General features: G+C 28.0%; 5 protein-coding genes across 20 annotated transcripts; 4 read left to right on the top strand and 1 right to left on the bottom strand.

The window, feature by feature from the left end:
- The first annotated feature begins 323 nt into the window (after positions 1–323).
- On the top strand, positions 324–12,483 carry LOC122718266 (serine-arginine protein 55). Of its 15 annotated transcripts, XM_043943147.1 has the most exons (13): positions 447–461; positions 2,538–2,617; positions 2,697–2,823; positions 3,724–3,794; positions 5,448–5,543; positions 6,109–6,132; positions 6,283–6,339; positions 6,546–6,615; positions 10,488–10,561; positions 10,638–10,856; positions 11,144–11,269; positions 11,563–11,685; positions 11,747–12,483. In XM_043943147.1, exons 3-13 carry the CDS (start codon positions 2,698–2,700, stop codon positions 11,901–11,903), a joined length of 1,143 nt encoding a protein of 380 aa, XP_043799082.1. In that variant the 5' UTR covers positions 447–461; positions 2,538–2,617; position 2,697; the 3' UTR covers positions 11,904–12,483. The 15 variants fall into 15 exon arrangements, with proteins under 15 accessions (XP_043799088.1, XP_043799081.1, XP_043799085.1 ...); XM_043943153.1 differs by lacking the exon at positions 2,538–2,617 and having other exon boundaries at positions 324–461; positions 10,638–10,826; XM_043943146.1 differs by lacking the exon at positions 2,538–2,617 and having other exon boundaries at positions 324–461.
- Positions 12,484–13,993: 1,510 nt separating this feature from the next.
- Positions 13,994–16,390, top strand: LOC122718276. Its single transcript, XM_043943170.1, has 10 exons — positions 13,994–14,173; positions 14,276–14,389; positions 14,450–14,663; positions 14,751–14,831; positions 14,892–14,978; positions 15,046–15,182; positions 15,279–15,447; positions 15,740–15,866; positions 15,959–16,137; positions 16,251–16,390. The coding sequence occupies exons 1-10, from the start codon at positions 13,994–13,996 to the stop codon at positions 16,388–16,390; spliced, it is 1,428 nt and encodes a 475-aa protein (XP_043799105.1).
- Positions 16,391–16,405: 15 nt separating this feature from the next.
- Positions 16,406–19,675, bottom strand: LOC122718184 (protein singed wings 2). The gene is made up of 10 exons (XM_043943008.1): positions 19,430–19,675; positions 18,584–18,739; positions 18,350–18,512; positions 18,012–18,168; positions 17,755–17,903; positions 17,468–17,656; positions 17,175–17,333; positions 16,899–17,009; positions 16,684–16,773; positions 16,406–16,591 (listed from the first exon to the last, which is right to left on the bottom strand). The coding sequence occupies exons 1-10, from the start codon at positions 19,489–19,491 to the stop codon at positions 16,406–16,408; spliced, it is 1,422 nt and encodes a 473-aa protein (XP_043798943.1). The 5' UTR covers positions 19,492–19,675.
- Positions 19,676–21,409: 1,734 nt separating this feature from the next.
- On the top strand, positions 21,410–23,148 carry LOC122718186 (SUMO-conjugating enzyme UBC9-B). The gene is made up of 5 exons (XM_043943012.1): positions 21,410–21,565; positions 21,653–21,722; positions 22,051–22,134; positions 22,200–22,462; positions 22,540–23,148. Exons 2-5 carry the CDS (start codon positions 21,657–21,659, stop codon positions 22,604–22,606), a joined length of 480 nt encoding a protein of 159 aa, XP_043798947.1. The 5' UTR covers positions 21,410–21,565; positions 21,653–21,656; the 3' UTR covers positions 22,607–23,148.
- Positions 23,149–23,369: 221 nt separating this feature from the next.
- On the top strand, positions 23,370–24,829 carry LOC122718185 (vitamin K epoxide reductase complex subunit 1-like protein 1). Of its 2 annotated transcripts, XM_043943010.1 has the most exons (4): positions 23,370–23,507; positions 23,582–23,758; positions 24,228–24,325; positions 24,413–24,829. In XM_043943010.1, the coding sequence occupies exons 2-4, from the start codon at positions 23,598–23,600 to the stop codon at positions 24,631–24,633; spliced, it is 480 nt and encodes a 159-aa protein (XP_043798945.1). In that variant the 5' UTR covers positions 23,370–23,507; positions 23,582–23,597; the 3' UTR covers positions 24,634–24,829. The 2 variants fall into 2 exon arrangements, with proteins under 2 accessions (XP_043798945.1, XP_043798944.1); XM_043943009.1 differs by having other exon boundaries at positions 23,495–23,758.
- Positions 24,830–24,837: the final 8 nt, after the last annotated feature.

Genomic DNA, 24,837 nt, shown 5'->3' with positions numbered 1-24,837 from the left:
ATATTATGATAGTAAGTAACAATTTAAGACAATGAATAATTATAAACTTTATTATTTTAAACGTAGTAAATACGTAACTTATTCATAGAGAAAAATTTTGCTAGAGAGGGGATATTAATCTATACTATAATACATGAAGAAATATTAGTTTATATTATATGTAATAATATTATATGTAATAATATTATGTTACTAATAAATAATAATTTCATATTATTATATAAGATTTATACAATTTATTTTAAATTATAATAAATTTCTAATTCTAGGCGTCTGGTATCGAGACATAAACAGCTAGCGACTTTGTTTTTCGTTGTGTGAACCCCGTTTTGTTTCCGTTATTGCAACGAGCCATCTTACTTCAGACGCCGATCATTACTTCTTCTAGTAATTTCAGTCGTGTCGTGTCGTGAGAGCATAAGCTTTTAGTGAACAAAGCAACATTTTTTACGTATATTCAGGTAAGTTTGTAAACATTTTTTTTTCTGTGATATTATACATGCATTAAAAAAGTAATTTGTTTGCAAATACTTTGTTTTTCGGATGGAATAATCACGAATCATAAATACCTTCATATCATATCATATCATGATGCTTTAATGATAATTCATAAATAATAAAAGAAAAAAATTCTAATTGTAATTTTTAATCGTGATTCAAATTATTCATTGTATATTTTTGTATTATATTAATGACGTGGCAAATGCTTTCCAAATGCTACGTCGTATGAATGATTGCTCGCAAGATCTTTTCATGATTAATATAATAGATTTTCAATTTTATATATATGATACATATATACATATAATTATTTCTTAGATATTATCTTGTTCTATGATTAATTTATAGATTAATTATATCTTCCAATTTAGCGTTATCGCTAATTTCTGCATCATATTGATAATTTTCGAGAGGTTTCCTCGATTACAGAAAAAATAATGTTTTGCTATAAATATAATTATTTTATATAAACGCATTATGTTTTTGTAAATACAGTTTTTATCTCCATATAATCGGTAAATTACGTAGCAGAAAAGGAGGACGATAAGCAATCACACGACCGCCATTTTATGAAACGAGTGTCCAATAAAAAACACGGTTTGTCGCTGGTGCTTGAAATATACTACATTTTTTTTAGATTAAGTCCCGCTTATTACATAAAAATATTAATTTCAAAGAACAAATTAAAATTTTTATAAAAAAAAAATACATAGCTCTTAATCTTCAAAAGAAATTGCGGTAGGTAAAGGAAGAAACTTTCAACGTATGGTATAAAACGGTATACTAACATAAAGTACAATCATACTTAAAATCTTTTAATAAATGTATAAAAATATCTTCTTAATTATAAATAAATAGATGCAATAATTTTATAGTACAGAGATTTTAAAGATTAATGCTTGGATGATAAATGTGTTTATAGTATATTGAAATAAAGTTCTATATATTGCACATTGTTTTACATATTTGTAATAATTTTTAACATTAGACGAGTTCGATATTTCCAATCAAATTTTTCGCCTTACTATTTTCTCTATTTAAAATAATTAAATATAAATACCGAACGCGACTAATGTTCATATTTCCTTAATACTTGCTTAAACACTTTTTGGCTGAGTAAGCATGAAAATAAATATTTTAGTAGATAATAGTAATTTATCATTTCATCAGTGTGCAAATTAAAACTTTTTGTTTGATTATATGTAAGCAAAGAATTGTTTGTTACCTACAAGTGCATGAGATGTGCTTAACATTATTATAAATTATATTGCTTTAAATATATTTTTATCTTTTGGCTTAAAAACAAACTTAATAATTCAATAAGTTGTTCTAACTTTCTAAAATTTTTTGTACATTTAGTATTGTTATATTATTTTAAATATTATATTATTTTAATAGAATCGACTAGATATTATTATAGATATTAATGCTTTTATTTTTAGAATTATTTTTTGTTTTAATGTGGAATGAACATATGGCTTTGAATTATATTATAAATTTTTGCATAAAATTTAGCATGTCATGTGATTATATTTATTTTTAACTTATATTAATGTAATATTTAAATATAATTTAAATTTTACTTATCAATGTATTGAATTTTTAATTATATATTAATCTAACATTTTAATATTTTAAACTTTTTATTAATCAATCATTTTAATTTATTTCATTAAGAATGTTCTGTATGATTGTTATAGAAGAATGTATGATGAAGTACTATATTCAACTATAAGGAATGTTAGGTTTGGGAAAAATATTGATATTATAATAGCATTTCTACATTGCACTTGTGATCTACTGCAGTCAGTTTAATATCCACAAATAATATTTTACTTGCAAAGCTTTCTTTGATATAGATTGCCAAAATACAGAAATATAAAATAAAGTTACAAATATCAATTTTATTGAGTTGCATTGCCATTCTCAGCCAGAATATTGGAAATTAACATAACAGTACTTATGTTGTCATGTGAATAAATGACAGGTTCTTAAAGTAGCCTGTTATGTATGGTGTTTTTATATTTTCCTTTAAGAATGAGCACCCGAGTATTCGTTGGTGGATTAACATACCGGGTGAGAGAGCGCGACCTTGAGAAGTTCTTCCGGAAATATGGTAGAATCAAGGAGGTCGCTATGAAGAATGGATTTGCCTTTGTGGTAAGTCTAATGTGGTTCAATTGTTTTTTTTACAGTATGGTAGGGACAAGGGTCTATGTCGGTGGGCTTCCATACGGCACCAGGGAAAGAGACCTTGAGAGATTTTTCAGAGGCTACGGTCGATTCCGTGATGTCCTCATCAAGAACGGTTACGGTTTTGTTGTAAGTACTTGAATCAAATTTTATACACATACTTAACACTTTACTCTACTCAGTTTGGTCTTATTTATCAATTTTTATTAAAAATTTTTTATTTGCAAGTTGAAAAATTATGTATTATATTTAGCGCTTGAAAATGCATCCATCTTTATTTCCATCCACTAGGTTTATGAATTATCGTCGATATAAAATTGTGATATATATATATATATTATGTTTAAGTTAAGTATCGATATTTTACGATATTTTATTTTAGTGCTTTCGTTATTTTATCTTTTATTTTTATAATAACTTTAAACTAGGATATTTAAATAAAATTTTGATATAATAATTTTCAAGTTTTATTATATTTTATTATTTTATTGTTGACCAAAATGTGTAGAGGGTAAAGTGTTTTACTTAAAAAATAACTTGAACTCGTGAGTTGATCTGACCTACCTTGAGCCCTGAACACATTGGTACTGTGGCTGCTTAATGGAACTGTGTGCTGGTTTTCATCGATTAATCTACAAAATATTTGTAAGTTATGTATTATCAAAAGGAAATCGTGTTACTTATTTAATTGCCACTTATATTTGAGGTAAAATACCAATTATAATAAAATTGAAAACCAAATTATGAAATCAAATAACTTTTTAAAATTTTCTAAATTAAATTTATTTAAATTACTAATTGAATTTTCTTCTTCTATAGATTATTTCATTTTATTAATATGTATTGACAGAATTCGTGAATTATTATTTATATTAATGATTGCAAATACATATATACACTGTACTCCATACTACATCAATGAGATGAATGCATTGAATAACATGAATTTTATACAATATTGCATGTAGAAAATGAAACTAATAAATTTTTCTTATATAATGATTTATGATAAATATATTTTGTTTGCAGGAATTTGACGACTATAGGGATGCAGATGATGCAGTCTACGAACTCAATGGGAAGGAGCTTCTAGGAGAAAGGTAATAGACATTAAAATATTATGTGTTCATACATATAAATATATATTAGAAGTATGAAGAATGGTGTAGGTAGCATGATTTTTTGCATGATTAGTTTTTTTTTTTACTATGAATTTTTATCTTTATTTATTCACATTTATATAAATATTAGAATTTGTAATTTTCAATTACACAATCTGTAAAGTAATGTGATTATTGAAAATTACAAGAGTTCATTATTTTTTATATTAAATTTTTTAAAATATTGACAACTTTTTTACTATTTATTTACTATAGTTGTATTTTAAACATACATTAAAAGTGTAACATTAATATATTTCATTATAATTTTGATTTAGTTTACACATATGTTATTAATTTTAAATATTCTTTAAAAAATTTTGAAATGAAAACATACAGCTTTGTTAATGTTGCACATAATGAGTAGGATTATACATGAGAAGCAATAGCATTGAAAAAAATTTTTTTTATATATATATATTTTTTTTATTTTACTAATCTTTCATGCATTATTGAGTAAAGTGCTTTCGTTCTAGACATTTCCCAGTTATTTGCATTTGGACTTAAAGGTATTGTAGTGTTCTATTGGTTATAAGAAACCAATAATTAAATATCTTTGTTTACATATAATTTAAAAAATTATTATTATTTTTGGGAATAAGTCAATTATAAATTAGTTTAAAATTGTAAATAATATTTTTAAGGTTTTATTTTTCCTTGTTTATATTAAAATCCATATTTAAAATATTTGATATTTTTAAAGTATTATTAGATTTTATTTTGTATTGATATAATAATCTGCTGTTGCTTCTGTATAATTTAAAATGCAACATATTTACGATTTCTTTTCTTTGGTTATTGACTTTAAGTTTAACAACGGCGTCTGTCCTCCAAATTATTGATTGGGTTTGTTCTGGAATAAAAGTGCATCTTACTTAAATAGCCGATATGACTTGCCGCCATTTTGAACTACTTCCATCAATTCCCCGATATATATATGTATTTAAAAAGATTATTGATAAACTTTATGCCTCAGAATTTTAAGTAATGTATATTGCTTCTTTGAAAAATTATTTAACAAATCAAATGAAAAAAACAAGATGTTTGTAATCATTAATGCGTTTTCATAATTCTCTGGTGATCGTAATCAATTTCGTTGAGTGATTCCTAGAAATAATGAAAACTGAAGCAAAAGGAATAAAAATGGAAAAGTACAAACATGAATGATCCCAGTTAATTATGAGAAAGCTTCAAGAAATTTTATACAATATATAATTTACATTGATGAATAAGTTGCGCATTATAAGTGGACAGCAACTAGAAAAATTAGAGAGGGAATGAAGAGACAAATACGATGATGAGGGGACAGCGCCTCAATGGCTGGACTTTGTAGATAAAGAACGAGGCGGATGATATATGAACGGATTTCGAGAGGAGGCTGAGGAATGGAAAAGAAAATGGAAAGAAGGATGGAAGGAAGGAAGCAGCTTTAGAGTAAGAATTAGTCGAGGACTTAGGCGGGGTTTTGTTGGGTGTGTTTCAGAGTGGCGGTGGAGATAGCACGGGGTGTTTCAGGGAGGCGAGGCGACCGTGGCTACGGACGCTCACGCTCCTGGAGAGACAAGTAAGCATATCCAATGTGTCTTGTTACAGAATTACTGTAGAGAGGGCCCGGGGGACACCTAGGGGTAGTGACCAGTGGCGCTATGGTGACTCCCGTGGTGGTTATGGGGACTCGAGGCGATCTGCGTAAGACACGCTATCCTTTTTTTTATTTTATCAGAGCGATCATTATCCCCTCCTCCCCTGCAGGCAATCAACTTGAGATATGCAAAATCTTAAATAAATTTTTTCGATTTAAATTTTTTTAATATTTTAACATAAAAAAATATTTATTCAAACCAATTGTATGTAATAAAAGATGATTTTGCATATCGCCCGTACAGGGAAGAACGTAACCTTGGATATGATAAGCTCTAGAATAGAAAGAGTATGAAAGAAAGAGTGAAAGAGAATGAAAGGGAATGAGTACATGTTATAAAGCTTGCCAATTTGCATACGATGAAAGTTCGTCTAGGCACTGACGAATTCTAATTAGTTTGAATTGGTTGTCTTGGATTTGACTGCTCTCCCGAGTACGTCGAATTAATGAAAGTTTTAAAAAAAAATCTCGCTAGTCGAGAAATCTAACATATTTAGTATATATAATGCCTAGTGAATACCCTCCCAGACATTATGTTTATTACTGGTAGTTGAGAGAGGTGGATCGATGTAATTGGCGACTAATAGATGTGTGGTATTGTGTTTGTTACAGCCGAGACGATATGCGGCACGACAGGTACGCTATTGCTGCATTTTGAGTAGATTTGATTCGATTGGAACAGGTGATTGATTGTGTGCCTGAGCAATGAGTGCAGATCTGTAGTTATTTGCTGAAAGTTTAATCAACGATCCGTTATTTCTGTTCACATGACATCCCTTTTTGCAGAGATAGTGTGAACAGAAACACGAGGACTGCATCTAGCTACAAGCAATCATTGCCCAGGTACATACATCCAATGTTACGCTCTAACGATACATCTTATAATTTATTCAACTTCTAAATAATTGCAATATTGAATATTATAAATCAAGTTTTGCGTTTCCATTCTTAGAATTTCGCTATTGTTACGTATAAAGTCAGGTCCAAGACAAACCTGCTTCTTTTAAAATAATACAAAGTAGTTAATTCTTGTGCTTTTCCTTTTTTAGATATGGACCACCAACACGCACCGAATACCGGCTCACCGTGGAAAATCTATCGAGTCGTGTCAGCTGGCAGGTAAGCAATATCTGTACCCTTGCTTCACATTTACTACACATCCGATAGCTTTTTCGTGAGTTTGATTGCTACTCGAGGTTTCCAGAATGATGACGATATGCGAATATTCCATCCAAAATGCGCGCGGGGACCCAATATATTCTCGCTGGCGTTTAATCGTTCCGGATTTCATATATTCCCCGAGTTGAACCAAACTTACACGCGGTGGCATTTTTAGCACTAATGTTTTTATTCGATTTTTCTTTCGCCATTTTTAAGTTCGTTTACGGATATCTGAAACTCAAATCCGAGTTTGCAAAAAAAAAAAAAAAAAGATGTACATTTTGATCAAGTAAGTCTATGGCATAATTTTGAAGTAAAATTTTTTATCCTAATAACTTCCTCTATGCTCAACAATGCGCCAAAGAAACGAGCAGAATGAATGGAAAAGGAAAGAACCAGACGAAAAGTACAGAAACAGAGATATAGAAAATGTTCCTTGAAGTTAAAAAGAACAGGCATGTGATCTTTAAATATTGAAACAAATTTAATAATAAATGCTATGAAAATTGAATCGTGCTGTTGGAAAGAAGAGGTGTGTACGATTAGAAGACGTCGAGCAAATAAACAGTGGAGAAGAAGATTCAGAGACATGAGATAGACCAACCGAGAAGGGCAATCTTGGGAAAACGATGGGAAATGCGAACTATGTGGGAAATACCAGGACGCACTCCATCTTTGATCTTATAAAAGTGGTGTATATACGTATACATCTATGTACACAAATCTCTAAATGTCCATGCTAATGAATTAAAAAAGAGACAGAAATAGAGCTCCTTTGTGTGCATGTGGACCAAGTCTTACTTGATCAATATACATTGCATATACATATATATATAAATATATATATCGTCTAATCGTACTTTTCGGATGATTGGTTATCTTTTGATGAAAAAAGTATACATATATATGAATTTCTCTCGCTCAATTCTTCGACGTTCCTTTTTCAATTTATTATTTCATTTACGTTCGGCCAACAGTTGAGAAAAACAATAAAATTGATGTTCTTTCCGAAGAGCCATGTCCTCTTCACCGAGGAGGGGTGACCGGTAGGGCCAATAGACTGATGATGTGCGATGATAAAGATGACGATGCACGCGATGGGCCCGCCTTAAGGTCAAGTGGCACCAGGTTGGTTTCTGAGGTGTCCCGGGTGAGAGAGATAACCGCGTGGCACTGGGTACACCTACCACCTACCACCTTCTACTACTTGCGCAGTGATACGTGGTGAAACCCAGTGACGAGATAGGTTCTTACGTATCTGCGATCTTCTCATCGTGATCGCTGGGAGAGAAAAACGTCGTCTGCCTTCTACGATCATCAATGACTCTGACCTGTATCTTTGCCTGGATGTGTACAACAGCAATCACCACTATTTTACTCTCTCTCAATATCTTTCCATATCATTATCACTATCATTGTTACCAAACATTTTTTCTATTATATCCTTTATAAAACATACCAGTATCATCTTCACTCTTTCTGATCCTTCTGTATCACATATACTCTTGACATTTTATTACTCAACTTTATTATTGACCCTTTATATTACCTTTCATAATGACTGCCCTACTATTACTATACTATTACTATTACTACTACTTACTACTACTGCTACAACTACTACTATCACATTTATTACTACACCACGACTGTTACTGCTACTGGTACGCCACCAACCTAGCCATCTAGTAAGTCAGGCAGCGGCCACCCATGAGGGCATACACGGGCCGAAACCCGAACCATCCGCGACTACGCCACACAGATCCGTTCGACCCAACCAAGCGCCGTTGTGTCTGGCCTTTCTCTCTGTCCGTAAGCAAGGTGGTGCCTGGGCCCAAGGTAAATGCGTCACCTTAACCGAGTGTACTCTTTAGATATATACATTATATCTATATATATATCTTATATATACATACACTTTTGTAACTTGTTCTCTTATTTATTGATATCATTTTAAGATATATATTATATATCTGTTAACTGTGCACCATAGTTCAGGTGTTTTATATGTATATATATATTCTATCTATATTAATATAGATCTCAATTGAAAACATTCAACAAGTTTGGAGCCGTGCACACGCAATATAAACCACTACCGGAAACAGAGGACCAGTTTTACAATTTATTTATATGATATATCATGTATATCATATATCAAGTGTGCTCGAAATTAGGCATCCGTTAGTTTAATAACAACATATATATAGTTGGTTTATTTTTTCGTACTTTGTGCATATTCGTTGGTTATTATTAATCACATTTTTAAATAATTAGACGTTTACGTTTTTTACGAAACGTTTATATATTTTATATCTTTTTCGAATGAGAATAGAATATCAACTTTTCTTTATGCAAGGCAATTTCTTTCTTTTTGTTAGAATCCATTTTCTTCTCTTTTTTGGGTTTGTGTACAAGATATACAAAAAAAATATTTCAGTCATCAAGCGTATTTGCAGATTATCCATTTAAAAACGGAACAGTTGTGATGTATTGACGTGATTCCTAGCACTGTTTTACAATACACGCCGGATGCGATTACATAGGAATTTCGAATACATCGAACATGAATTTTTTCTGAAAATGTGGCGTGTTATGGATGATAACCAAGAGACATCAAGATGAAAAACAAGAGTTACCTGCATGCACGCATCTATCAAGAGAGAGTCCATAAAGCCGTACCTGGTTCCCACAAATACTACAATCAGATCAAGAAAACATAGTGGATGCCAAATATAGATTTTTTTTCATCATTATGGATGATGAGTTACGAAGAATAGATCAGAACCACCTCATAAAATCATAGAAAATGTAATAAGAAAAGGATATTACATCAAGAGGAATACAAATTTTCCAGAAGGAAGATCTCCAATGAATGATAGCAAAAAAATATTCTACGTTGGTTTTCTAAGGAAAATAGGTGGAAATTCAGCATGGGCTCAATTTTGGATATTTTGAATTTCATTTATTAATTATGATAGCAAACAAAATATATTCCTTATCCTGTATACATTAATTACATTTATTTTTGTCAGCTTTGAAATACAAGTCATAATCTGAAAAATATTTTAAAAGCTACGGAAAATTTTTTTCAGCATTTTCAAGACCAATTCATCTTCCATTAACTATTTGATTTCACAAGCAACTGTCTTTCTCTCTGCCTTATGCAGTTCCATCTTTTCAACGGTCCATATAGTTTTTGATTGAATTATATAATTTAGAATTTCTTTCTGCATTAAATAAATGGTAGAGAAATTGACTTTAAAAGTTTTTTTTATATATATTCATGATTTTAATGAAGTTTTATTGTGAGCTGCTCTGCAGAAATTTTATTCATTAGTTTATTTATTTAAATACAAAAGTATTTTAAAAATATGTTAATTATTTATGTATATATGTAAGACTATATTTTTCTGCAGGGTGGAGGTCTGACTATACAAATGACTATACTTGTTTTAAAGATTGAATTGCATAAAAAGAAAGGTTGCATCAATCGCAGATACTAAATTCGAGCACATGTTTTCAACATATATTTTCAACACTGAAGATTATGGGCAGACAGGAGACAATAACATGGTTTTTTCAGTAAGGATAGATTCTTATGCTATATGTTTCAGAAGAAGGAAGATTATTACATAATATATATTAGAGGAAGTATAGTGGATAAAAGTGCACAGGATACATTTTAACTTCTGCGTAATTTTAGTATAGAAACACAAAACTTAGTTTTATTCATACCTGAATATTAATCGTACTTTGTTATAATTAATTGTAAGACACGTTTTCTTTTCATTATAATATACTAATCCGTATTTTTGTGTGATACTCAGGATTTGAAGGATTATATGAGACAGGCTGGTGAAGTGACATATGCAGATGCACATAAACAACGCAGAAACGAAGGGTAAGTTATATTGATTTAAAAATTTTTATTTGTTATATAAATATAATTTGATTAATTATATAACTTAATATTATAGAGTTGTAGAATTTGCAACATATTCTGATTTGAAGAACGCCATCGATAAATTGGATGACACAGAACTAAATGGACGTAGAATCAGACTTATCGAGGATAAAAGACGGGGACGTCGTTCAAGATCCTCAAGTTCGAGATCAAGATCACGGTCACGATCTCGATCTCGTCGCCGATCCCGCTCCCGCTCAAGGTATTATCGTCGTTCTCGATCCCGATCAAGGTACTGTCGGGGGGGCGGCAATGTCTCCATCATTTTTACTTTAATACTAATCATATTTATAGCATATTAACTTCTAATTTCAATCATTTCAAAATTACTTTCCATACTTCATGGTTAAATTTAAAAATTTTCTTTTATGAATATTTATCATACATCCAATTCGTCATGCATGATATAAAACATCATAATAACTTTTAGAACAACTTATAATTGATATGATAATTATTTAATTAGATATATTTTGTAAGTAATAGTTCAAATATATTACAATTTTTTTATTGTATCAGGAGTCGTCGTAGTTCTCGCAGCCGTAGCCGTCGCAGTAGCCGTTCCAAATCAAGAGCACATACTAAATCAAAATCGAAATCGAAATCCAAATCACCTGAACGTAGCCGAACTCGATCTAAATCCAAGTGGGTATCAATCTTCTATTAATATTAACATCAATTTTAGTTATATAAATAATTTTGTATAACATCTATTTGCTATTTTTCTTGTACATTTATTTGTTATCGAATATTAATGCAAATTTTCTATATTTATAAATATTTCATTTTTATTTTTGACATTGTTTGGATTAATTTTTTGAAAAAATTGTCATTCTATTTATATTAACACGAAACGTACGTGAAATCATTTAAAAAAGAAGTTTACATTTTTAATTGTATTTTCTTGTATTTTCTTCATTTGAACTATAATTTTCCAGATCAAGAGACCGCTCAAAGTCGAAATCTAAGTCAAAGTCCAAATCCAGATCTCGTTCTAGGTCCAAGGCTGAGAGGTCAAAATCCAGGTCACAGTCCAAATCTAAAGCTAAGTCTCCTTCAAAGTGAGTTTAATCGATATAGTTAGCGCAAGGAAAACAATCCACAGTCATCTCTTTAATATAGCTCTTCTTCCAGAGATAGATCTAGCCGCGAAAGATCGCGAGGTGACATATCGAGATCTCGATCAGGCAGTAAACATAGCAAAAGTCGTAGCCGTTCTCGTTCACCAATGAATGGCGATAAATCTCCAGAAAGTAATAAACAAAAAGTTGTTGATTAAAGAAAATGTGGAACAAGAAAAGAAGAGACTTTTATCGTGAGAAGAAAAGAATTAAAGAGGAACTTTCCTCTTTTTGTTTCTTTTTTTCTACGACTAAATATATTTAAGAAGCCAATTTTTCATGCCTTTCTTTTTAAGAAACGTCGATTTTTTTGACATTACTACTTGTAATTAACATGTACATCGTATTATGGATAAGTGAAATTCTTTAGATCTTGTAAAATGAGGGACAGCGAAACAAAAGAAGTGAATGTAATTAACAATCGGCTTAAGTATAATTAAATAATTGTACATGATTTACTTAATGGAACCAATCTGTGTACATTAGTTATACGTAATTTTGATTGTACACTTGTCATCTGAAAAACACCATTCGCATTTAGAGAAATAGGATGTCTTCATACGTACCTTAAATGAATTCTATACATTTTTTGATGTATCATCTTATATCAAGGAATTCTCTATAATGGCTTTTTGTATATATTCCTAACAGTCACATTACAATAAGGAAATTATGTGATGTGTATTAAATTTAGTGGTAAGCGGTATCTTATCAATAAAATTTCGCGCTAAGCCTATATTTTTATTTTCTTTTTTATTAATTAATTATTTCAATTATTAATATTTTTTATTTATTTAAATATTTTGTTAAAAACAAATTTTTTTACAATTCAGATAATCAGTTTTAAATATTAGATATATCATCGATTTTCAAGTTTCAATCTCTTTATAAAAATGTCAAACGAAATGCAAAAATGAAATATCTAATCGTGTAAAAAATCATATATGTCCATTATGATTTTGAATGCAAAAAATTATATTTAATTCAATTTAAAATTGATAAAGTCAATAAGTTTTAAAAATAATTTCTTAGATACATTCTTTTATAAATATTCCTATATGTTATATATATTGGACTGTATCCATAATTTTTTTTATGACTAATATGAATAGAATTGAATTATTCATAAATTAAAAATGTAAATATATATAAAAATATATTTGACAAAAACGAATATGTTTGTTTATGATATATAAAAATTACATCGAATAAATTCTGATAAAAATTTTACAATCAAAAGATTAAACGAGAAAGACAAGACATTTTTTTGTAGAGCAAATATAAGAAAAGAAAGCGAACAAATGGAAAAATTTGAGTAATTGGAGAATCTCCATCGTCTTTAAAATTTCTACGAAACTTGAAGAAAAAAATGATATAACAAGAATTAACTATCAGCGCCATCTCTTGAGTGCCAAATATATTTTTTCAAGAAAGCAAAAATCGAAAATTAGCGATATCTTGAATATTTTTAAAGAGATAAATTTAGCATTCAAGAGATGGCGCTGATAATCAATTCTTATTCTGTTTTATTTGTTTTTTTCTTACTTTTGTTCTTTTTATTTTACTTTATATTTATTTCATTTGTGTTCTAGAGATGGCGCTAATTCCCTAATTTTTATTATATTTCTATCCTTTTCTCATTATTTGTTTTTCTTGTTTGTATTTGTTCTTGGCATGTGATTACAGACGAGATACGGAATGTCAATGAACATATTTTCATCATTTCTTTTACAAAACTGCAATATGTCTTAATTTTATTCTAAGTCAAATCGATAACGTTAAAGATGAAACTAAAATGGTAAGAATATTCTAGTATTCTCGAAACATGGAACAAGAAGTGCATTAAATGTTATATCTATTCTGTATCTCGTCTGATAGAAAGCATAAACGTCAAGTGGTTAGTAAATAAGTAGATCATATTCCTGCGAACATGTATTTGTAATTGTGGATTTTAAGATATATATTTATAAGAAAGAAGTTTTATTCACACTTTTTAATGTTTTACATTTCAATTAATTTTTGCGCATTATTCATTGAATATACAAATAGTGTACATATATATAAATATTATCAAAGCAAACTCAATGTCGCTATATGTCTCATCGTCTTTTGTTTTAAATGTTGTCAATCTGTCAATGAAGTCAAAACACTTTTTTTTTTTAAATATATGACTTCCTTGCCAGTCTGGCAATCGAATAGATGGTCTTTAATATTTTGAAATAAGGATAATAAAGCCTGTGTTGTTCGAATGTCTGAACGCCGAGATTCCACGTGTCAAAAACATGATTTGCCGAAATCATTGCAAGGTACAGAGGATGCCGAGTTCGTTTGGAGTATGATAACTGAAAGATTTCCAAATGCTGCACCGCTTTTATGTGAAATGGAAGCAGTTATCGATCGAGCAGAAGATCTTCTCCAACAACTGAGGGCACCTTGTCGTGAAATTGGTAGATTTCAATCATTTTTAATAAAGTCTTTTAATTAATCTACATTTTGAAATATATAAGGTAAATTTCATTTTTGAAAGTAGAATTTAAGAAAAATTTCTCACAATTCTCTAGAGACATCAACCTCTTTTTGCACACAAGATTCAGAAGAATCAACTGCAATGATTTCCGCTAAGGAATCAGCTACCGAAAACGACGTAGGTATTGGAAATCGATTATAATTCAAATTTAGCAATTAAATTATATTTCTACTGTAGATTGTAGAAAGTGATACCATAAACAAAAACGTGGCAGAAACACAAGTTTCTGAAACTAGTATGTATGCAACGGAAATCAATTTGAATAAGAGTCAAGATTCAGTTATTAAAGAACAGGATACCGAAAGTCAATCGCTTGATTTGATTACGCTAAATCGTTCTAATATACGGAAACATTCTAGTGATGAATCTTCTTTAGTTACTATTGAAACAAGTTTGCATAATTCTATTTAATGATAAGATTGTAATATAATGATGTATATAATGAATAATTGAATACTTGATCGTTACTTTTATTTAGATAACTATCAAATAATAAAAGAGGCACATAGCTTAGAAGAATGGGGTAAAATAGTAGATAATGCTCTACGAGAAGATACTGGTATTAATAATGATTATAAAACTGTTTCTTTTGTGATTTTAAGTTAATTCTTAATTCCAGACGAGGTACAATCTGTTAAAAAAACAATTAATATGTTCGAAAAACGTGTCAATTGTGAAGAAACAAAAACAGAAAGTTATATAAATAGTAATTTTATTTAAAATTTCAAGTTAATTTAATAAACAAATTTATATTAGATGCAAATATTTTATAGAGCACGAGGACTCTTGCATTATTCTGCATCGTCAAGAAATAGATGCTGGTGATTCTGTTATACAAATTACTTCCGAACGAAACATGAAACCTCAAAAATTAATCGAAATTAATGATGGAATAAACGTTTCAATCAAAGTAAAAAAAAAAAAATTATCGTTTTCTTATATATTTATATGTCTAATTTATTTTACAAATTTTTTACAAATTTTTTTATTTCACTTTTAATTAAAGGGTAGTGGTGATGAAAATTCACCAATAGTTGACCTACGGACCCCGTTAAACATCTTAGAAACTTATGCAAAACGTTGCAAAATCTCGATCGAATACGAATATAATGAAAGTCCGCATCGTCTCAAATCAAGCGTTTATGTGATACGTGGAAATCTTGGTGGATTTGCTGGTAATGTCTTATGTAAATATATAATAAATTCATTCGATATCTTAAATTTTAAACATTCTTTCATACGATTTCGTAAGTTTATGTTTCTCTTCTTTACAAACATTATTATTTTTCTTTTCTTTTTTTATATATATATATATATATTGGCTAGAGAAAACTCTATCTAACATCTATATAACGTGACACAATGAATATTAAAAATTACATAAAAATCGATTCATTCAAAATTTTTTTTTTCCTCAAATTCTCAAAATAGATAATTACTTAATACCTTGCGTATTAAAATTGACAGCAACATGTAGAGGTTTCTCCGAAGAATCAACCAAAAACGATCTGGCCGCGACAATTCTGCAAATGATTGCAAATAAACAAATGAAGGACGAAAAACTTGGTACGCTCGCCGATCTTACACGTGAAGAGTATGTAATATATAAAAATTTAATTCACAACCATTATAAATTATTGATCTGTCGAACAATATTTTAATCATTGAACGTATTCCATTTGGCAGATTGTTAGAGATAATTAATCTAGGCATGGACGGTCTGAGAGAAACTGCGCAAAGAAAGTTATACCAACTTTGCCTTGAAAAAGACGTTTCGGTTCCAAAATATACTGTAGAAAAAGAGAAAACGTATCAGGGTTTAACTTATGTCGCCACTTGTTCCGCCCTAGGCTACACTAGCGAAGGTTTACTTTTAGAAATATAAATATAATTTTTCTTCCCTTATTCAATGTATTTCTTTGCTCTATTTTATTTTCTTCTTGTGTTTTATTTAGCCTTCTTCTCTAAATAAATTTAGGTCGTGGCTTGAGAGAATGTGTGGCCAAGAAAGCAGCCGCTGATGAATTGTACCATCAATACTATGAAGATCAGAAGGCAAGACTTAAGGTAAGCTTTTTTTTTTTTTTTTTTTTTTTTTTTTTTTTTTTTGAAAATTAGTAGTATTTCATAATATTATGGTATCTTAGTAACGATCCAAGGCAATTGACCGGTTTTCTTGAAAGACCAATAGTCGTAAAGTAATTTTCCAATGATTAAAAATATCAGAAATGCAAGAATAATATTTAAGATGTCCAAGGGATGGATTATAGAATCTTCATCGGAAGAAACGCAAATTTCACTGCGTTTCAAATCTCTTATCTTCAAAAATATATTTCAATCGTTTAGATATCTTGTTTTAAGAAAGAGTTAATTAAAAAAAAAATTATTAATCTAATATAAATAAAACTTACAATTCTATCGGAATTATCATCCCCATTGTCAGGTGAACATCTTATATCGTTAATATCTTTTATTAGATTTGTATATCTAATTAGAAGATCCTATAAATTATTTAAACTTCAATATTCTCAATTCTTTATAATATTTTGTGATTTCTTTATATGTAAATAAAAAAAAAAAAAAAAAAAAAGGGGATAACCATGCTTTCATTGTCTTTATATTTTACCTGGAAACCTGGTGTAAAAAGGCAGTCGCATGTCCATGGATTTTTCCCAAGATACAAACTTACTGCATTTCCATTGTGTTGTAATACATTTTCTAGAGCATATGTAGGCAGCTGAAAGAAGAAGAAGAAGAAGAAAAGTTTATCATTTCATATCATCGCTCAAATCTTAATTAACATGCTAATCCACATTGAATCCACTTAAATGCAAATCCCTTTGGTTGTTTTTGTTTCAGTAACATGTTTTTCAATCATATAATCAAAAAATCAAATACAAACATCCGTTAGTTTGTTTCCACGAAGACTGAACAATCGAAAATGATCCATCCAACTAGATCCCTCCAATTGAACGATCGATTCGATTTTATTACCATCCAAATACAGGTCTATCACTCCCTTGTACACAGGATTCGTTGTAAGTGGCCTCAAATCCTTTATCTGCAATTGAAATCCTATTTTTCTTTCTTTCTTTCTTTCTTTTTTTTTTTTTTTTTTTTTAATGATCTTTCAAATATGAAAAAAAGAAAAGGAACAAAACTTCAAAATCTTAATTATAATTATAGAATTGCAACCTTGTTTCCAGATAAATGAAGAGTGGTAGTATTTGCGGGCAAAAAGCTTGGCATCTCGGTTAATCCACGATGGCTACAATTTACCGAAGCAAAAGCCATTAATTGCTTGTAAATGTGCTTTCCTCCATTACCAACCACATATACCAATTCACATTCACATACAGTCTTTGTACATTCCTCTTTCAAAGTCTGAAATAGTAAATTTATCAAGTTTTTTAAAAGATCTAGAGATCTATAGATTAATGATTGTTGTTATGAATAAACTATAATAATGTGAAATCGATTACATTGATTATTTCTACAACTGGGATCAATGCTCTGCCATCGTACGGAACCGTGCAACGCAAATATTCCTTATCAGCTATTTTGTGTCCCAAAGAGCCCTTTTCTCTGCTCAATATCCACTTCGTATCCTCCGTACATTTTAAAGGATTACCTTTATGAATGAATTTTTATTACATTTTTTNTTTTTTTTTTTTTTTTTTTTTTTTCAAATTAGATACATATAAAAAAAAATGTTAACGAATTTTATTTAATTTTTTACCAGAGAGATAAATGTGATGTAAAGAAGGAATATTAAAAGTTTCAACGTTGAGTTCTGGAAAACTGTTATTTCGAAAATCAAGGATCTTCAAGTTCGAAAGATTGGCAAATGCATTCTCTGGAACTTCCTTTAATTTAGTCCCGGTTATTTCTATTTTCTAAAGGAGAAGAAAAGAAGAAGGGAGAAATGTATTCTCTTACATTGATAAAAAACAAAATCGATATAATATCAGAGAGAGAGAAAAAAAAAGAAAAAAAAAAAAAAAAAAAAAAAAAAAAAAAAAAAAAAAAAAAAAAAAAAAAAAAAAAAAAAAAAAAAAAAAAAAGAAACGACCAAACCTCAATCAATCGAGATTCATTTGGAAATGATGAAATTAATGTCGTTAAATTTCCTTTTTTGATTTCAAGCTTTTTTAAAGAAGAAAATCCCTGTAGAACATCCTGAGGATCGAAAATTGGCAGGGGCCAATAGCAGAACACCAATGTTCGTACGTTTTGACCTCTAAACAATTATCCTTAAATACTTTTCTCTCTTATTTAAATACTTATTAGTAAGATGATAGTGATAATCACCCGTTCTTCCATTTATCCTCGAGACCGTGAAAACAAACCAAACGATGATCATGTTGCTTGCACAACGTGCTCGTGTTTAACTTTGTTTGATACAAATCACAATTTTCTTCATACGTATGAACCAATGGAAATTGCAAATTTATCCAGAAAAATATCCTATTTTAATCATTCAAAAATATCAGTAATTATTAACGATATTTTATTATTATCTTTTTCTTGCTATTTTTTTTTTTTTTTTTTTAATAATAAAAAATTATTAAAAAAAACTTTATACAAGTTTAATCAAAAAATCTATTTATCCATTCCATTATTTTTTTTTTGATCATGCAAGTTTTGGATATTGTTTTAAAAAATAACGACACAATATTATCTAATCTTTGATAGTTTAATTCTCTTATAAACAAGGAAGTGCGCAAAACTTCATATGCGCCATAGTTTATGCAAATAATAATAATAATGATGACTCGTTACTTATCTAATCGTTATTGTCTTAATTTTTCTTCGAATTTTCTCTTTCTCTTTGAATGAAAAAGAAATTTATTATTTTTTTTCTTTTTTTTTTTTTTTTCTATTGATCATATAATATTTATTTTGTATAATATTTGTTTGAATTTTTAATTTTAAATTTTAAATTTTTATAGCACTAATACTAGTATTTTATTAATGATTGATAATTTTAATCAATTTGTAATCAAATTATTGAAAATTTAAATTTTTGATTTAAAATAAATTTTTATTAAATTTAATCTTGAAAGATTCGCATAGAAAAGGAATTGCATGAAAGATTGAATATTCAATGAAAATGAAAATAATGAGAAGCTAAAGTAAAAAAAAAAGTTTACTTACAAAAAAATGTGGCATGATATTTCTCTCATTTTGGATTTAAATTGGAAGATAATTTTGCACATTTAAAAAAAAGTAATAAATCTGATCTGATTTCAATAAAAGTTGAATCACGAATTTTCCATCGATATTAAGTATTTTTTAATCGTTCGAGTACACAAGAAATAAAAAGATCATATTCGAATAATACGTAAACATCGACTGAGGGCTAGTAATGCTAATAAGAAAATCGAAGCTGATCCTCTTCTGTCAGATGAATAACTAAGATGCGAGGGTTTAACTAGAAGAGAACATATTGCAAAATATGAGCGCAGACGCAGACATTCGATTTACACAGTGCGCTAATGCATATTGCGATAATTAGATATTTTAAGATGGGAAAACAACGACTTGTAATCATTTACCGAAATATTATGATCATTTATATATATATATATATATTAAAAAGAAAAAAATATTTGATAAATTTTTCAACAATATTTATTAAGTTATTTTAAAGATTGCAAATTTTGTACAAATCCAATTTTAATTGTATAGATTTTGACTTTTGATTAGATTTTTGATATAACATTATATTCATTTACGTTATATGATCCGTGATAAAAATTTGTCTTTTTGAAAAAGGAAGTTTTTTTTAGTTTTAATAAAGAAAAAAAAGGAATGACTTTGACACATCCACATTCATATGACTATAAATTCACTTAATAATGTTTTAATATTGAAACACAATCTATTTGAAGTATGCAGGTAAGTTAGTTATATTTTTTCAGATGTATATTGTCTATTATTAGGCAACATTATTTCAATATATTATTTCATCGTATAATTTTGAAATGAAAATGTAAAGTTTAATGTAAATTTTCGCATAAAAGCGATATTTATATTATTCGGAAACCTCTTTTCAGTTATATTATTCTAACGAAAAAAATTTATTATTATTATATAATTTGCCATTTAGCATTAAAAGACCTCTGTTTATAGTATATTCTCCTAATACAAGAAGTAACTTTTAAGGGAAAATTTATTTCTATAAATTCGCATCTACTTGTGTCCTCCTATTATAGTATGCGATCCTAATATTATGAGTAGTTTTGAATCGAGTTTTGTAATTATTTTACAATGATTGCATTATATAAAAGTATGTATGAAAAAAAATAATGTAAAGTAAAGTAAAGAATTGGAATGTGATTAAAATTAGAATGTGCGGTTTTATTTTCATAATAATATTTTCATTTTATTTTCAAGTATAAAATATATTAGATTGATTGATTAGATATTTTTTTTGATAAGATTATTAGTAATATTCGTCAAAACTAAAACTATTATACACAAAAAATTAATAATCTTTTCAACGTTTATATTTTTTTATTATTTTAATATATATTATACATATATAATATTTGATACGAATAATATATGAATAACATAAAAGATAAAAATAAAAAAGATAAAAATGTAAAAAATTTGATTTAACAAAATAGGAGAGAGCAAAATAATGATTTAATGATTTGAAAGAAAGAGAAAGAAAAAGAGAGAGAAAATAATTTAAAAATAAACTATGAGAATTTCGTCATACGAAAAATTATGATGGATTTATATTTTTTTTATGCAAATATATATTAATTTATTTTTTTTTTTATTATTACTTATTTTTTAAAAATATTATCGAACAAATTAGATTCATTACAATATTTAATTTTAACAATAGTATTTTTTATATCATGATATTAGGAAATTATGTAAAAAAATTCTAAAAATAAATGTTATTTGATAGAATATCAGTATTTAAATTAACAAAAAAATGCTTGATAAGTAATAATAAAAATATATATAATTAAGATAAATCAACCAACCAATAAATTGGACAAATATACACATACTTTGATTGGTGTAGCTCTGTAGAACTTATCCAAAATATATGTCCTCTTTTACCAGCAGAGGTCCTAGTAACGGATGCAGTCTTTATGAAAAAGAATTCACATGGATATCCATATAATACTAAAGACTGTTACAAATCTATAAGTTTTCTGAACACGCACCCTAATCGCTTTCACCCTGTGTGGCTAAGTATTTGATGAAATTTCGGCGCATAAAGTGCCTAGAATTCGACGTTGTGGATTGCTATCGATAAGCATCGTGGTAACGTCAGAATTCACATTCCCACAGCGTCTCGATTATATTTCGCGCCTAAGTACGTTACGCTAATATAACACAAACTTGTTGCAGATTAATGTCAGGCATTGCGATTGCTAGGCTCGCCGAAGAGCGAAAAGCATGGAGGAAAGATCATCCTTTCGTAAGATATCTTTTTGATATATTGTTCTTTTCAATTACAGTTAATATGTGTACATCTGTTTGATGGTCATATGTATCAAATTTAGATTATTTCAACATCAAAAATTTCATTAACAAATAAATATATTTGTTTATGATGTAATTTCAATATAATAATATTATTATTAAGCATAAAAATTGTTTCTACTAAAATAATTGAATGGTTAAGAATCCTAACCTTTCACATCAAAACGTGTATTGTTTGGATTGTTTCATGTATAGTGTATATGTGAAATAAACGTCAATGTTTATGTATGATGTGCATTAAATCATAACATTTTTTTTTATAGGGATTTGTAGCACGACCAGTTAAAAATCAAGATGGATCTCTTAACTTGATGAATTGGGAATGTGCCATACCAGGAAAAAAATCTGTGAGTTTTATATAACATAATGTATAAATATTATATTGTCAATAACATCTAATTCAATTTTGTAGACACCATGGGAAGGTGGATTATATAAATTACGTATGATTTTTAAGGATGATTATCCCTCCAGTCCACCAAAATGTAAATTTGAACCTCCTTTATTTCACCCAAATGTCTATCCTTCAGGAACAGTATGTTTATCACTCTTAGATGAAGAGAAAGATTGGAGACCTGCCATTACAATTAAACAAATCCTACTTGGTATACAAGATTTATTAAATGAACCTAATGTCAAAGATCCAGCTCAAGCAGAAGCATATACAATATATTGGTATTGTATTTATTTTAAATAACTGAATATTAATATTATGTTTGATAATGCAACAAATATTCTTCTTTTTATCGCAGTCAAAATCGCTTGGAATATGAAAAGCGTGTGAGAGCTCAAGCCAGAGCAATGGCTCCGCAGGAATAAAATTGAGTCTCATTAAATTCAAATATTCCAATTACACGAAGAGGTTATCATATATCTATAGTATATTCTAATAATGATCTACATTTCTTATCTTTTTTATAAGTAACATTAGCATATGATGTAGCTAATTTACTATTATTTGCATTTTTGTTTTTGTTGACAAAATTCTTATATATATACATATTCTTTAAAAACAACGCTAATCTCATTAAAGCATAAAAAGATATCCTATTCTGATTCTGATGAAAAATATTATTGAAAAATTTTACATAATATCACAATAAATTATGTTATCACTTATTTGTAAAATGTGGAAAGCATTTCTTTTTTAAGTTAAAAAATTTAATTCTTAAGGCTTAGTGACAATTATTGATAAGTCGTGAAAATAAGATATGTAAGAAAATTAAAAAACGTGATATAGTTTCAAAACATCTATTCATTCTGCAGATTTTAAACTGTCAATATCTTAAAAAAAAAAAAAAAAATGTATTTAAAAATCTCATAAGCATTGTACAAATCGTAAAATAAAGTATTCCAACTTACAATTTTATTAATTTTAATCAATTTTAAAAATTAAATTGAAATTGTTTGATAAAAAAATCACAAAATAACTATTGATACATCTGTATAAATATGAAATATCTGATACATTTAGATGATTTGCGATATTATCTTTATCTCATTAATATAATCTTGTAATAGAATAAAAGAGTTTTTAGTCAGTGTTCGGAATTCTGCTAAAGTAGATCAATCAACGTTCTATGTTATATTTTGTTTCACATTCGCTTGATTATCGATCGTGGCATTTGTATAATTTACTCGTACGAAGAATATTAATTTCGACTGGAAGTATCGGAAAATTTTCAAGTGTGAATTGAATCAATCATTCTTTCCTATAAAAGTATATATTGAAACAAAGTGTAAATTTAATAAATATTTATATAATTTAATCATGTCTGTAAAAAATTATAACAGAAACCTTGCAAAAACTATGCGGAAATTGAACGTCGGAATTATCACAACATGTATCGTAGGTCTTGCTGTTTCTTATTACGCATACTCTATAGAAGTTGCAAAGGAAAATGATAATTTATACGAAGCAATGTGCGATATCAGTGAGCACGTTAGTTGCACAAAAGCATTTTTCTCTGAGTAAGTATGCAGATATTATTTTAAAATATATATATGATACTAAACTAATAATATATATTTTGTGTATAAGAAAAATATATAAAACTTGTTCACAATATGAAGTGTTTTATGATTGATGCAAATTTTCAAGATTATAATAAAAGAAAAACATTTTATTTAATATATTATTTAATTTTAAATCTTTAAAGACATATTTTTGAATCGATATAATTTATAAATGTGAATATATATACTTAAGATAAATTTCATATATAATTATGTATTAAGGATTATTCTACATAGAAATCAACCTTAATTTCAATGACACGCGCATGCGTTCAGACTGAATTTTGAATCAAGTTTTTTTACAATATTTTAATGCCATTTTATAAGAAAAATTAATACATTTTATTTTTCAATTTAAAAATATTTCAGTGATTAAATTTATTTTTAATACATAGTCTAATAAATAATTGATTTTATATTGCAGATATGGAAAAGGTTTTGGAATAATTCCAAAAACATCTCTTTTATATATACCAAATCCTATATATGGGTTAATATTTTATACTTTAGTCGCAATACTGAGTACGTATTGTATTCAATAAATTGTCAATTGAGGTAAAATATGTTTTTTTTTTATTCTTAATAATATTTATAATAACAATTTTTTAGGTGTGTCAAATCGATATGTTACATCAATTTTGGTTGTAACATTAGGAATTTTTGCAAACATCGGTACAATTTTTTTAGCTTTAATTTTATACAAATTAAATAATATTTGCGTGGTCTGTGTTAGTATTTATATCTTAAATGCCATTCTTTTAATATTTGCGATTAAGAAACATCGAAGATTATTTCGAAATGGTATAAATCAACAAATAAAATCGAACTAAATATTGATTTTTTAAAATCTAGATTTTCTGAATATCATTTTTTTTTAAAAAGTCCCTATGAGTCCCTATGAATAGACTGTATAATTGATATGATATTAATATTATTCATTAAATATCGATATATATAGTCTGATTTATTAAAATTTTATACATTATTTTAGTAAAGCAATTTGTATATATCTTTGTATATATCAAAATAAATGT

Source organism: Apis laboriosa, unplaced genomic scaffold, assembly GCF_014066325.1.
Source record: "Apis laboriosa isolate Shangri-la unplaced genomic scaffold, ASM1406632v1 scaffold5_cov152, whole genome shotgun sequence".
NCBI lineage: Eukaryota > Metazoa > Arthropoda > Insecta > Hymenoptera > Apidae > Apis > Apis laboriosa.
This window is presented reverse-complemented; position numbering and strand designations above follow the sequence as displayed.